General features: G+C 38.8%; 1 protein-coding gene across 1 annotated transcript in view; it reads left to right on the forward strand.

The window, feature by feature from the left end:
* Window positions 1-14,696, forward strand: part of GRIN2A (glutamate ionotropic receptor NMDA type subunit 2A) — a 302,724-nt gene that overhangs the window by 174,473 nt on the left and 113,555 nt on the right. The window contains exon 4 of the mRNA XM_034784000.1: window positions 6,550-6,664. Within this exon, the coding sequence (XP_034639891.1) occupies window positions 6,550-6,664 (115 nt within the window). The remainder of the gene's footprint in view (window positions 1-6,549; window positions 6,665-14,696) is intronic.

Below are 14,696 nucleotides of genomic sequence, written 5' to 3' on the forward strand. Positions count from 1 at the left end.
CCCCAGAGTGGTGTTGAGTGACTGCTCATCTGCCCTGAGAACTTTCTCTGTGCAGTTTCACTGGGTCATACTTTTGTCAAACCTGCTTAACACACATTGAAGCCGCTGGAGGGGCTAAAGTGGTGGTTTAGGTTGTTATCATTATTCTGATGATACTACATGTAGCTTAAATGTCTTTTGTGGAATCCTGATGTTGCAGCTTGTCTGCTTTCCTTTCCAGTTGTTTGGCCTACATACGAACCTGGATGATTGCAGGGTACCTGGTTTCAGTCCTAATAATCTTAGAGATTATGTAGAAGGAGGAAGCATCAATACACTTTGATGGGATGGGAATGATGCCTGCCCCTGTTATAGAGGAGGTATACCCAACTTTCCTCAAGGAGTTTCACAATATACGGTTATGTTTGAAGCCCCAGGTGACTCTTATCAATCAGCACATCCCACGGCCTGCACCACTTTTCGCAGCCCCCATTGGTCTGGGACGAAGAACCGCAGCCAGTGGGAACTGCAATCAGCCAAACCTGCAGATGCAGCAAGTAAACAAACCAGCCCGGCCCACCAGGGTCAATGTGCCAAAGGTTGCCGATCCCTGCATCAGACAGATAGGATGAACTAAAGGGACTACAATCAGATAACCTAAGGGTATGTCTACACCAGAGCTGAAGGTATAAAACCAGCAAGCACCCTAAATACATACCTAGTGTTTCAGACTGGTTTGTACTTCAGGGCAGCAAGCCACTGCCCATGCAGCCACGGCTACAGTGCTATTTTTAGTGCACTAGCTCAAACAGGATGTGTGTGTGTGTGTACATGGTGGAAATTACACCTCCAGCTCCAATGCAAACCTATCCTAAAAGTATCAGTGAAAGATCCATCAGAAATTATATATCCTGGAGGATGATTGAGAAATAAGAGAATGAGCTCCCCATGTGAGGATTGGCTACATTACCTTCATTCTAAAATTTTAGAAAGACAGCACTTGTGCCAACAAAAGTAGCTAACAAAAGTTAGCTAACACAAGGTCAAGTCCTAGTGAAGGCTAGGTGTAGCTTTCACAAGAGTTAGCAGGTGCTTGACCTCTTGTTGAAAGTACAATGTGACACCCCCCAGGGGTACTCCAGGTCGTAAGGTATCTTGCCACTACCTACCCTTAGCATGAATCCATCTTGTCTAGGTGTTCTGTGCTTCAGCTCCCTGAAACCAACAGCAGCTTCCCCACAAACACTGACTTCCAGCTCTCTGGAGACCTTGCTGTCTCCATGCAGACTGGTGGCAAGTACACCCCTGAGTTCCTTTCAATATCCAGCCCTTGTCAGTAGACACTCACAGTAATTACCAAGTACACTGTCCCCAAAGAGACAATGTACGCACAGATTAACTAGAACAACTCAGGATCAGGTCTTTTATAACATAGCACTGTAATCTTTTTACAGTGAAAACAAATATCTTTATTAAAAAGATTAAGGTGTAATAGATAATGAGCAAGGAGAATAAGAATAGGATACACGTAAATCAAAAGGTATAACATGCTTCTTAGAGTCTATGTTCCCCCAAAAACCATTGTTTTTGTCCCCAGGGTTAGTAACCCTCACAGTGTTTATTCTCTGGTGTCTGTTGCCTTCACATGTCCCTGTTTTTTATTAGCATTGAGTTCAAACAGATGATGGGATGCTGTGATGGGGTCTGCTCGCCACAGTAGCTCCTCCTTCTGGCTATCACCGGGATTAGCTCTGCCAGTTGCTTCCCCTCTCCTGGTGGTGCCTCACCTGTCATCTTCTCCAACTGCAGACCCACCTCAGTCCAAGTACCGCAGCATCCTCTTCATGACTCGGGCCTCTGGCTGGTCACCATCTGTATTTACCCCTTGCAGGAGTGGGTACCTTGTCAAAGGCTTTCTGAAAGTCCAAGTACATTGTGTCAACTGGATCATCCTTGTCCCCGTGTTTGTTGACATCCTCAAAGAATTCTAATAGATTGGAGAGGCATGATTTTCTTTTACAAAAGGCATGTTGATTCTTCCCCAATGTATTGTGTTCATCTATGAGTCTCATAATTCTGATCTTTACTATAGTTTCAACCAGTGTGCCTGGTACTAAAGTTAGATTTACAGGCCTGTAATTTTCAGGATCACCCTAGAGTCTTTTTGAAAAATTGTCATTACATTAGCTATCCTCCAGTCATCTGGTACAGAAGCTGATTTAAGTAATAGGTTACATACTACAGTTAGCAATTCTGCAACTTCATATTTGAGTTCCTGCAGAACTCTTGGGTGAATACCATCTGGTCCTGGTGACTTATTACTGTTTAATTTGTCAATTTGTTCCAAAACCTTGTCTACTGATACCTCTATCTGGGACAGTTCCTCAGATTTGTCATCTAAAAAGAATTGTTCAGGTATGGGAATCTCCCTCACATCATCTTCAGTGAAGACTGATGCAAAGAATGTATTGAGCTTCTCCCCAACAGCCTGGTCTTCTTTGAGTCCTCCTTTAGCACCTTCATTGTCCAGTGACCCCACTGATTATTTGGCAGGCATCCTGCTTCTGATGCACTAAAATAAAAATTTGTGGTTAGTTTGTTTCTTTCACTAGTTGCTCTTCAAATCCTTTTTACATTTGCATATTTATATTTTTACACTTGACTTGCCAGAGGTTATGCTCCTTTCTATTTTCCACACTAGGATTTGACTTCCAATTTTTAAAGGATGCCTTTTTGTGATTCTTGGGATATATTTTCAGTATATACACATAACTTTTTAGGTATAATCTCTACATATATCTCACAATGATATTAATGACCAGTGTATCACTGGATTTCATTTCATATGCATGACAACATTCTTTATAGATAAATACTATGACAGAAATGTGTAGTGAGTTTGTCAGGCCTGCTAGGAGTTGAGGAATACTCCATCTAGAACCAGGGCTTTTAGTTCCCCTTTGTGCTGCTCCAGCCCAGTTTACGTGGCTTACCCAGGCTGGTGTAGGGATAAGGATCTGACCCAAGCCCATACAGGATAGGAAAAGTTATGACATATACTATTTCCATTATTGCATAAGAGAGTAATATACTTGTCCTCTTGTATGGTTTGGAAGTTGATTTTTATATAGAGAATTTGGAGAAAAGGTCCCTAAAACATTTTTAATAGATGAGACCTAGATGAATAATACTGCAAGCATGTAAATTACTATCCAGGAGAGGGGCTAATATCAAATGGCAATGCTATAGTGTGAAACTGAGCAGATGTATGTTGTTGTCTTATAACAATAGTAAGTCTTGGTCCCATTATTCAGCATTTAGTAGTTTATCAAAAAGGGGGCAATGTATGGTTGCACATCCTTTGAATGGATTAAAATATAGCTCAGATCATAACCTGTATAGTATGTTATGAAAATATATTATCATAGATTTGTTACAAAGGCAGATACGTCTAACTAACTGTCAGCTTTGCTATGTTATGTTTTGGAGGATTCATACTGATTTAGGTGGTGTGACAGTCCTCCCCACAGGTTGTGCTGTGGGAGTACAGTGCATCTCCAATCTCAGGGCCAGATTGTTTGTTTGTTTGTTTGCATTATGGTACTGTCCAAAGGCTCCAGGCAGGGTTAAGGCCCCATTGTATTAGCTGCTCTCCAAACACTCAGGAAGGTATGGTAGCTGCTCCAAAGATCCCTGCCTCTTTTCAGAGCCAAAACATCTGGCACAATTCAGTCTTCCCTTCTGCATGAGATGTGCTGTGGGTGAGAAGAGTGTGCTGATCACCTGAGGCACGCACTGTTTTAATCTTGCTGTTTTTACACAGCAGAAACATACAATTTCTACTGTTGCTGGGGATCTGCACATATAAGAATGGGGAAACAGAGATTTTACTTGTATTGAAGTTGTAATTGAGGGCTTAACAATCAGAATTTCTGTACATTAGCTCTTCACTAGAGGTTTGTAATGTATGTGCTTCAAAAGGGCTAATTTCTTAAAGCAGAGGAAAACTGAGCAAAATTTACTGGGCAGAAACATTTAGAGAAAAATTGTGATTGAAAATATAGAGCTCTTGAAGAAGAGCTTATTAGATGGCTAGAAAGCTATGGTTCCACAATGAAGAAAAAGGGACAACTTTGTCTAAAAGGCTTTCCTAATTCAGTACTGAAATGAAGGCAGCAATTAGAAATAAAAAGCAATATATAACAAATAGAGAAAGAGGAAATAAATAACATCTGATTTATATTGACTGCTATAAAATGCAGAGAATTGATATGGGAAGCTAAGGATATGAGAGAAAAATCCATGTCTGGAAGGGCTAAGGACAATAAGGAGAAGTTTAAGCACATTAGGAAAAAAGAAATCCTAGCGATGGTTATAAGGCCCACTACTAGATGGAGATGGTAAAATAGTTAATGATGATGCAGAAAAGGCAGAAGCGGTCAATAAATTACTCTCTTAAGAATAATATGAAAATAATTAAGTATTTTACAATCCATTAGTAGTTAAGGAAGATGTTAGAGAGAATCTCTACTAGTCATAAACACTTTTGAATCAACAGGCCCAGATAACTTGTACCCAACAGTCCTAAAAGAGTTGTCCGAGGAGATCTCTGGACTGCTGATGTTCAACTTTAATAGATCTTGGATTAAGGGGAAAATTTCCAAAGACTGGAAGAGCGCTAATGTTGTGCCAGTGTTCAAAAAGGGCAAGCAAGATGACACAGGTAACTATAGGCTACTTAGCCTGCCATCAATCCAAGCAAAATAGTGGAAAAGCTGATGTGGGAGTCAATTGATTAAGAATTAATGAACAGGGATATAATTAATGCCAGTCAACATGGTTTTGCAGAAAATTGGTGTTGTGAAATAAACCTGCTCTCACTCTTTGGTGGGACTGCAAGTTTGATTGATAAAGGTAACTTCATAGATGTAAAATACTTAAGACTTTTGTAAGGCATTTTGGTTAATACTGCACAACACTCTGATAAAGAAATTAGTACTATGATATCAATAGAGCATATGTTAAATGGGCTAAGAATTGGCTAACTGACAGATGTCAAAAATAGTTCTCAGTGGGGACTAATCCCTGAATGGGGTGTTTCTAGTGGCTCACCACAGAGATTGGTACTAGGCTTGATGGTATTCAACATATTCATTAACGATCTAGAAGCAACTATAAACTCACTGCTGATAAAATATATGGATGAAACAAAGATTGGTAGATGATGATGATGATGACAGGACAGTCATGCAGAGTTACTTGGATTGCTTAGGAACCTTGGCCCATTCAAACAAAATGTGTTTTAACACAGAGAAATGCAAAGGGAATAGTTGATAATGAAGGAGAGGGAGAGGATATTGGAAAGAGAGAAAGTAGGAGATGGGGTAAGCTATAGAGGTCTGTTTGGGCCTAATTTTAAAGCTCTACCCAGACCCGAGACTGACCTGGGAACAGCTGACTTTGAACCCAACCTGAGAGTGTTAAGTCCTTTTCAGACCCAATGCTCCTTCTGGAGCATGTATCAGCACCACTTCCACCTCATCCTTGGGGCTTCACCTGGTGGGGACTTTCTGCTCCTCATGCCCACAATCCATCTCTGGTTGCCTCCTTCCTGTGGGGTAAGGGTGACAGTGGCTGCATGACCCACTCCTGCCGGCCACCATCACCTCACTGTGACATATCAGGACACTCACTCCGCAGTGCACACAGTGCAACAAGATGGTGGTGGTGAGCAGGAGCAGGGCACAAAGCCACTGTAGGAGGTGATGAGAGCCTACCCTATCGGAGGCCATTGGGTTCAGGTCAGGTTTCAAGGCCATAGTAAGGTATGATATTAAGTTGCTTTAAAATGTTTGTTAGCATGATCTGACATTCCAATTGATCTGTATAACAGAAAGGTGGTAGCATTCCCCTATTGTATTCTTTTTATTGATGTAAATGGAGATAAAATGGGTGAGTCACATTTTTTGCATATTTCATTATAAGCAAATATAAAATATGATTAATGATAACATCAGTATTAATACAGTTGGAGCATATAGTTCCTCTCTGGTAACAGGTTTAATTAAACCACAATGAAGTCACAGCTAAGGATACAAAATATAGAAGCATGAGCAAATGTTAAATGTAAAATCAAATAAACAGTTTGTTTCTTGGCCTAAACAATATCTAATAACAAAGCTGTATGAACTTATTTGAATTACGTTGAACTGGATGGTTTTCATCTACACTCCTCCTGTGCATTAAGAGGTCACATCATATCCATAATGCATTTTATTGTTCACCTACCTTCAACCAAATTATGATAAATTGATGGAAAGTAAATCCAGTAACAAGGGGGAAATAACCGCCTTCCTCTGCAGTGCAAGTCAAGTGTATATTGTACTTTGCTTTCTCTTCCCTTCAAGGAATGCCCCAGAGACTCCAGCTGCAGACCTAGGATTTTCACAGCAGTGATGGGATTTAATGTGTGTGTATTTCATCAGTATTGTTCTGATGATTGAATTAGCTTGCTCATTAACTGTTGGCCAGCTCATTCATTTTTCACTGAACTTTTTTTTTTCCTGTTAGGTTTATGATGAATGTGACTTGGGAAGGTAAAGATTTGTCCTTCACAGAAGATGGCTACCAGGCACACCCAAAGCTGGTGGTGATAGTGCTGAACAAGGACCGGAAGTGGGAAAAGGTGAGCATTTGTCTGCGTGTTAATGTACTGAAAGGCACAAAGAGAGAATTTCAGTGCAGCTCCCGCTCCCATGAAACACTTCTGAATTCCTGGTTTGTTGATGTCAATACATTGCTATTTTGACTGTAAATGTAGGCAACCCCTCAAAATAGATTGGGGACCTGGTATGTGTTCAATTTCAACAGAATGTATATATTAGGCTGTGTACGTGCAGCATATACTTTCATATGTGCATGCCACTGCCTGAAGGTAGAGGAAGGATGATCATGTGGCTAAAACACAAAACTGGGAATCTGGGCTTATGGGTTCTACTCCTGGTTTTGGTCTGGAAATCTTGAGTGACCTTAAGTAGGTCACTTGTGCATTAGTTTTTCCTTCTGTAAAACAGGGATAGCGATACCTGTCTATTAGGAATGTTGAATCTTCATTCATTAGTTATTTGAAGTCCTTGGATGTAAGGCTGTCTGTAAGTGCACAGTATTTTCATGATAGATATTAGATCTGGCTGTTGGATCACCGTTCCATTTTGCAACAGCTTTGGAGGTTTCAAAATTTGTTTTTGTTTTGCATTGGAATGACAACAAACATTTTTGCAAAATAGAATTGTCTAAAAACATCTGATTATTTTTGGATCAAAAAGGTCAAATTTTCAATTCATGGGTGTCTGTCTGCCTTATCAAAAGTGACTAGAGAAGCCACCTCAGAAACCTTCCTGTCAAAAACTTGTCAAAATCAGTACATCTCTGCAAAACATTTCCGCTTTGATGAAACAGCATATTTTAGACAAAAATACACTGTGTCTAAAATGTCCCAACCAGCTCTAATAATTATGTTAGTACTACTACATCCTGAAGGCTCGCCTGTTAACGTGGAACTAGTTGCTGACAACCCATGTGGTTGCAAGGGTGTGGCTATTATGCCAAGTAATCCACCATCTGTGCAGTCTCCCTCATATAACCAATGACATTATTGTATGCAAAGTAGCTGCAAAGTAAGGGGAGTGATCTGAGTATACTTCTGATATCACAATGGTCTTGGACAGTTGGCATGGCATAGACACATGCCTTGCTGTTGTTGGGTGTCATTTGCAAAGTCAAAATGGCTGAGAATTTAAAAATTGGACAGTAGCAGACCGCAAAACTCAGTGATGATTTTTCTAAACAAAGAGATTGGTGATATTGGTGATATTCTAAACACATTTATAGCTGTTCCTATCATTTCAGAATGACTCAACAGCCATTTTAAACTTCAGAATGACACGCAGAGTGACACTCCTGGAATCTTATCATATAGATAACACACATGGCAATGTATAGGGTGTAAATATTTTTAAAGTGGAGTTTAGTATTTAAAATGGCAATTTAGCATCTAGGACTACATTTTTCTGTCATTTAACCACAATCTACTGCCATTAACTTCAGAATTGGGTCCTTATTGTACAATAGTCTTGCTTGTTTTAGTTTCCTCCCTTTTTAAGATACTATTTCACAAACACTTTTTCAGTCAAGGCCTCTTTATTTCCTCATGTTCTAACTGACTTTTAAAATTATATCCTATCAAATAAACCCCAATGATACATGGTTCCCAGCTTTCAAAACCGTAACAAATCTGAAATCACCTAATATGGTGATCTAAGAGTGGGCACTAACATTTTCTATACTCAGTTCAGATAAGAAAATTGTCTTTTGTGACCTACAGCAGCAAATATACTCAACTATGATAATCTGCTTTCTCTGTATGGGCAATATTACCATTGATATTGGTGACACAAATCTATCATTTTGTCATCACTACGATTTCTGTATGCATTGGGAGAGCAGAATATTGGTCAAGATATGCCATGTGGATCAAAGAATTTATTGGAAACTGCAATTTCTTCCGAGTTCACGAATTGAACTGAGCTCACATTGGAGGAGTGAGTGAACTCCACAATCTTTCCTAAATTTGGATGTGTTTAAAAATCCAAACACAATCTAGAAACCCCTTGGCATTTTTATCAATTTGAATAATTTCATGTTTTAAAAGTTTTTTGAGTGCTAATTAAAATGTCATACCCTGCTCTCCCTATCAGTCAAAATAATAATAGTAATAATACTAATAAGTAATAATCTGCCTGGCAGTAAAGTTATAAATGGTCAATATTTGTTGCAAAATATTTTTTATTAAAACACATTGTGTTAAATTCCTTTCAAGTATTAATCTTAATCCTTTCAAAATTTGGCTTGAGGTTCTGAATCTTGACTGCATCTAGAATGCATATAATTATACTGAGGGCTAAGCTCTAATTGGTGCACATAAACCTCCATGCCCAAGGAATGTGCTCCATGGAACAAAATGCACTGTAGCTAGTAAGTAATTCTGTTTTCTTTGATAAATGCTAATGCCGTACAGTGTGATGATCTAGAACATAAATAAATATATTATGAGACTGATCCTACAAATCTTCACTCTTTAGCTCTGGTCAAGTGAAAAATTCCCATTGAAAGTGCATTTATTGAGGGCCAGATTCTGTCAACTTTATGCACATATTTGAAAAGAGTGGGATTATTAATCAAGTTAATTGTGAGTAAGATGCCATAACCTAGAACTAAGAAAATGCTTGCTGTATCAGGGCCTAGGAAAAATAAACAGAGGTATGACAGGTGTATTTTAAATTCTTAACGCTTGATCGTGCACTGCTTGGGAAACCTAAGCTTCCATTGAAATCCATGAAGTCCCATGAGATCCACATCTAGGGTACACACAGAATGCAGGATTGGAGCTCCAGTTTGCCTAAATGTTGTTGAATCAGTTTCCAAGCTGAATTTGTATGATCAAGAATGAGTTACTGTAGCCTCAGTAAACGTGATACCCCTACAGAGAGAGTTTCCCATATCACATGACATATTTCTTTATATTCATTGACATGAATTAAATTATTTAATCCTGCAGTGTGAACTAAACCTGTAAATCTGAATGTTGTAAGGAACATTCTGCTCAGTAACCATCACTAAAATCTTAAATGTTATTTTTAAATATGCAATACTCTACCAATTATATATTAACCTGTGGAAAAATCACTTTGATAACAACACACTGTGAGGTCAGTATTAGTATGAGACAGCTCAAGGGGAAAGTGGTTTAAAACATAGCCAATGATCCTCATAGTATCATAATATCATACATTTTATATAGTTGAATTTGTCTTAAGGGACCCCAAAGCAAGTGGTTTGATAGAGTTTTGAAAAATGAACTAGTAACTGCTTAAGGAAACTGACCAGGGGATGGGTCATGTCCAAACTCCTGGATGTGAACACTCTCCAGACTTCAAAGAAATTCTTGGGTCTATTTCAACAAGTGACCACCATATGAGAGTGGGGAGGACTGAGTACAGGCTCTGTGTAACCAGGCATGTTTTGAAGCATTATAGTTCCATTGTGCAGCTTCAGACAAGGTATGAGAATTCATGAATTTCAACTTGGAGGCATGAGACGGTATTAGCCTAACAGTTTATGTAAATCTTTTTATCATCTCTGCTGTACCCACTGCAACCTTATAGGTTCTGTGGCAGTCTGGGAGCAGACACTGCATGCAAATATGGCTCACCTTAGTTTAAAAATAAAAGAGGGAATCTGTGGACATCAGGGGACCTAGTGGGGATGGGGGAGGCAGCCAAGCATTTTGCTGGCACCTTCTTGTGGCAGATATCCAGTGCATGTCCTCTGTAGAGAAGGGATATGGCTATGGGGTAAATTGGATTGGAAAAGAATTTTGAAGGAAAGCATCTCTTATGGGAGCTAGTAAGGGGAGTTTGTGGCTCCTAAATCTTGTCAGTGCAGAGCTGACCCCTGTTCTTTTCCTGGTCTTCTTAAGGGAGCTGAGGAAGGGGGTTTGGGTCTCCTATGTCTGGACCATGCGGAACTGACCCCCTCTTCCCGGCACTGTGCAATTTATTGCTGGGTACTCCCACATATTATAAGTGAATGAAGTTTTGGCCTAATTAAACCACATCCATGGCCTCCTGTCTTTCTTCTGGCATGGATAGACAGTGTTCCATGTGCCTTCCTAGAGTTCCCTTCACATACCATACACCTCAGTTGCTTCCTTCACTAGCAGGAACAAACTCAGTGTGGACACTTAAACTTGAATGACGCTGTACAGATCTATCTAATGTTTCCCCTCTTCTTGCTCTAGTAGGAGTTTGACAGAAAGTCTGACACCTTTCAAACAGTATAAATACATTATTAAAGTTAGAGCCAACATCTTCCTTTTGTTGGTTTCCTGATGGGCACAATATTACTTCAACTGGCAGTGTTTCAATAGGTTGTATCACAGTTCTGTTTCAGTGGGATTTTATAACTCCTAGTTTCTAATTATATGGGTCACTCATGTAAAATACTGATAGTACAACAATCCAGTAGTCCTTGTAGTATAACGAATGTACATACAAATTGCAGTATAGTTACTTTATAATGTGAGTAATGAAGAGTAATTGCTTCTGTTTAATGTGAGGTGCTTTTATCTAGTTTTCTCCTGAAGGTACAAGTTTTAATATGAAACCCCTTGATTCAGTTTCCCTTTGCTCATAGTATAATCATCTGTTTTTACTTGATTATAACTTCCATAACATTTCTCTTTTGGGACTAAAAATACCTATGCTGGATTTAGCTGCAAGGTTTAAATATGCAGAAAATCCATTCAGCCATAACTGAGTTGTTACAGGCTGAAAAAAGGTACATGTTCTCACTGTAAAAATAAAAAAAGAATCACTTTCCCTCTATAAATGACTCAGACATGCAAACTTTGAAACTTACACTTAGTGTATAAATAGTATTAATTGGAGGAGGGGGGGCGGAGGGCAGTGGGTGGTCCACAACCAAGTTTGAAAAAGGTTGGTTGAACGAATAATAGTTATAAGGCTGAAAATCACTTCTGGGAATGTTAATTAGGCATCCACCAAGATATTATGATAGACCTTAAAGAAGCTCCACAAGTATGTATTCTCCCTCCCATTCTTGCTGGGCACAGGGACTGTTGTTCTCAGGCAAGACAGTTTACATAGAGTGTGTAATGTGTGTGCTTCATTGAAATGGTCTACCTGGATAAAAATGCAAGAGCAAGCAACACTACCCCTAGCTCTAATACAGTGTGATGTGCTGCTGCCCTGTTAAACTAGCCCTGCTGAAATCGCTCCATGGCCAAACAGTAGCATCTGTTCACCTCAATGAGGTATCGCCCTTTCCCATTCAATTGACCTCACAGAGATGTGAACTTCAAAGGCTTTTGGGGCCATTTAAATACAAACGTTTTAAGCATGACTCACATATCCTCTGTTTTTTTTAAAAGAAGCCAAGGAAATTAAATGCAAAAAACATATCAAAGTATAGTAAAAATAGATAAAAATATCAAATGCAAAATTAAGTTCCTAGAGAAAAATTAATTCAGCTACTTTGCATATGCTATACTAAACCTTATTTTATGGCAAACATTTAATAGCAAAAGCAGGAACATATTACACTTAAACAAGAATATATTCCAGATATAAAGGTGAGCACAGGATAAAAACAATTGTTGTGCTTTGTTACTATTCTGTAATGTGTAAAAGCAAACACATAGACTGATTTGTTAAAAACATTTTTCCTGCTTGCTATTTTACCTTTCTAAAATTAGCTACAATATCCTCAAATCCTTCTCTTTCTGAAGAACCTGTCTTCAGAGTAATGGTGCTGTGAGTGAGACTTACCACTCCCTTGCTCCTAGATTGGAGGGAGGGAGTAGTACGGTTCAGGTTATAGCCTTGTGTGATATCTCTGTTCATGTCTGTCCACCTGCACAGAAGGGGATGTGAGCATTTGATATCTCTCATATTTCTAGGGCAAGGGGGGGGGAAAAAGAGAAAGAAGACTTTTTAAAAATGCATAATAAATCAGTGAAATGTAAAACATTTTTGCTTTACTCCTGCTTATCAAAATATTTGTAGAAAATATTACATTGTATGTACAACATAGCTGAGTCTGTTCCAAATCTCATGTTGCTGTAGGAACCTTCACTTCCACATTTCCAGATGTATTAAAATTCCAACTGTGCATTAACACTGCATTTATTGTATGTGGTCTAGGGCTTGATTTTGCACATTGATTAGCTTGCAGAAGCAGGAGTCAGCCTTGATGTGCAAGGTATGACATGCATATCATGAAAACGGGGGGCTTGTGGTGGAGGAATCCCCAGTCTGAGATAAGAGAACAAAGTTCTCCATGGAGAGTTCCATCTGGCAAAAAAAATCTCCCATTTCATATAGTCAATAGAGGAAGTGTAGCATGTACAGCATTACAAACGAAGCAACACTATCTTTGTTGAGAACTGAAAACCAGAACATTGGTTCAGATTTTAGAAAGCTTTTTGCTGTCAAATTACCATGATGTTGAAAAATCACTGAGGTAATACAGTGCTGAGTATAATTTCTCAGTAGATGAAGTGAAACTGCAGTTTTGTTGACAATTCAGTCCACACAATGGTACTTTCAATAAAAAATATGGGGGAAACCATACACCTTTTAACTAGAACGGTTGAAATAACTGGGAACTAAATGTCCATTTGCTTACATATTCCCCATGTGAAATATACAATGGAACCTTCTTATAGGCAACTCTGTCATGGGGCTAATATGTTCTAACATGATGTTAAACATGACTTTACACCTAGAGTAGACGTAGCAACACACTTTTTTGGCTACCTTAGTTGCAAAGTCCTGTTTAAAATCATGTTAGTTAAAATGTAAACACAACGTATTTCTAGATGTGTTCAGGACAAAACTGTATTCAGAGTAGAATTAAAGTCCGGAATTGCATCTCTGCTTTTCAGTGAACCATGTAGCTTTTTAAAATAGTTTTTATTATAGTGAAATTTCACTTCTTTGTATTGGTGTTCTTTTTAGCTAATTTCCTTGGAATGCATCAGTGAATATCTAGAATTAATGTTTCCTGTCGTTAACATGTATATGTACTAATTGTAGCATGCTGTATCTTAAATTAATTGAGGAAACTGGGATCTAGAGAAAAGTGTCATGCAAGAAGACCTTCAAAAATATAAAGTGATTCCAGTATTCTGTATCCTGCCATGCGTCATATTTTGCAATGCAATGTGAATGACAAATGCTTTTTTCTTTAGAAGAAGAATTTTCTCTCCTCTGCAGTGAGACAAGGTGGGTGAGGCAGTATCTTTTATTGGACCAACTTCTGTTGGTGGAAGGTATAAGTTATACACAGAGCTCTTCTTCAGTCTTGGGAAGGAAATCAGAATAAGTTAAATACAAGTAGGGGCAGATAGTTAAGCATAAGGGTCAATGCATGTTGTAGGAGGCCATCGAAATAGAGTGGGCAATAAGGGTTAGATTGTTATGCAATAGGAGTTTGAAGTGGGCCAATAAGGGTTAGCTGGCAAGTGTGTTACAAATTGTCGTAATGAGCCATGAAACCAGTGTGCCTGTTGAGTCTATGATATGTGGTGTCTAACATCATGAATTTAAGTTCCCAGGCTTGCCTTCTGAAGGTGCATGCAGGGTTTCTCTGGGGATGAGTATTGAAAGATCAGATACGGAATGATCGCTTTGTTGAAAGTGTTCATCCACAGGTGATATGGGGTTTTGTCCTTTATCATTTTTCTGTGAGTTCATTTGCGAGCTTTGTGATTGGCTGGAGTCACCCACATAATTCTTGCTGGGCACTTTTGATGCACTGGATAAGGTATACCACATGTTGTGATAGGCATGTGCAGGACCCATTAATTTTGAAAGGTTTGTTTTTAGTGGTAGTTTCCTGCCATTGTCTGTTGTTACTAAACGGACATGCTTAATTGATCAAATTTTGTAGCTTACAGATACTGACTTAAAACTAAGATAAAATATTCCCTAAGAGTAGTTGGAGAAGTCCACTAGAACAAAGGAAACAGCTAGTTTTCCTACAAAAAGTGTATGTCAGGCCATATATTTGCTTGGTATTAATTTCTTGATATGAGTGAGATACTCCAAGTTTGTACATCTTCACCACACCTGTTG

Source organism: Trachemys scripta, chromosome 10 (assembly GCF_013100865.1).
Source record: "Trachemys scripta elegans isolate TJP31775 chromosome 10, CAS_Tse_1.0, whole genome shotgun sequence".
NCBI classification, from domain to species: Eukaryota; Metazoa; Chordata; order Testudines; family Emydidae; genus Trachemys; species Trachemys scripta.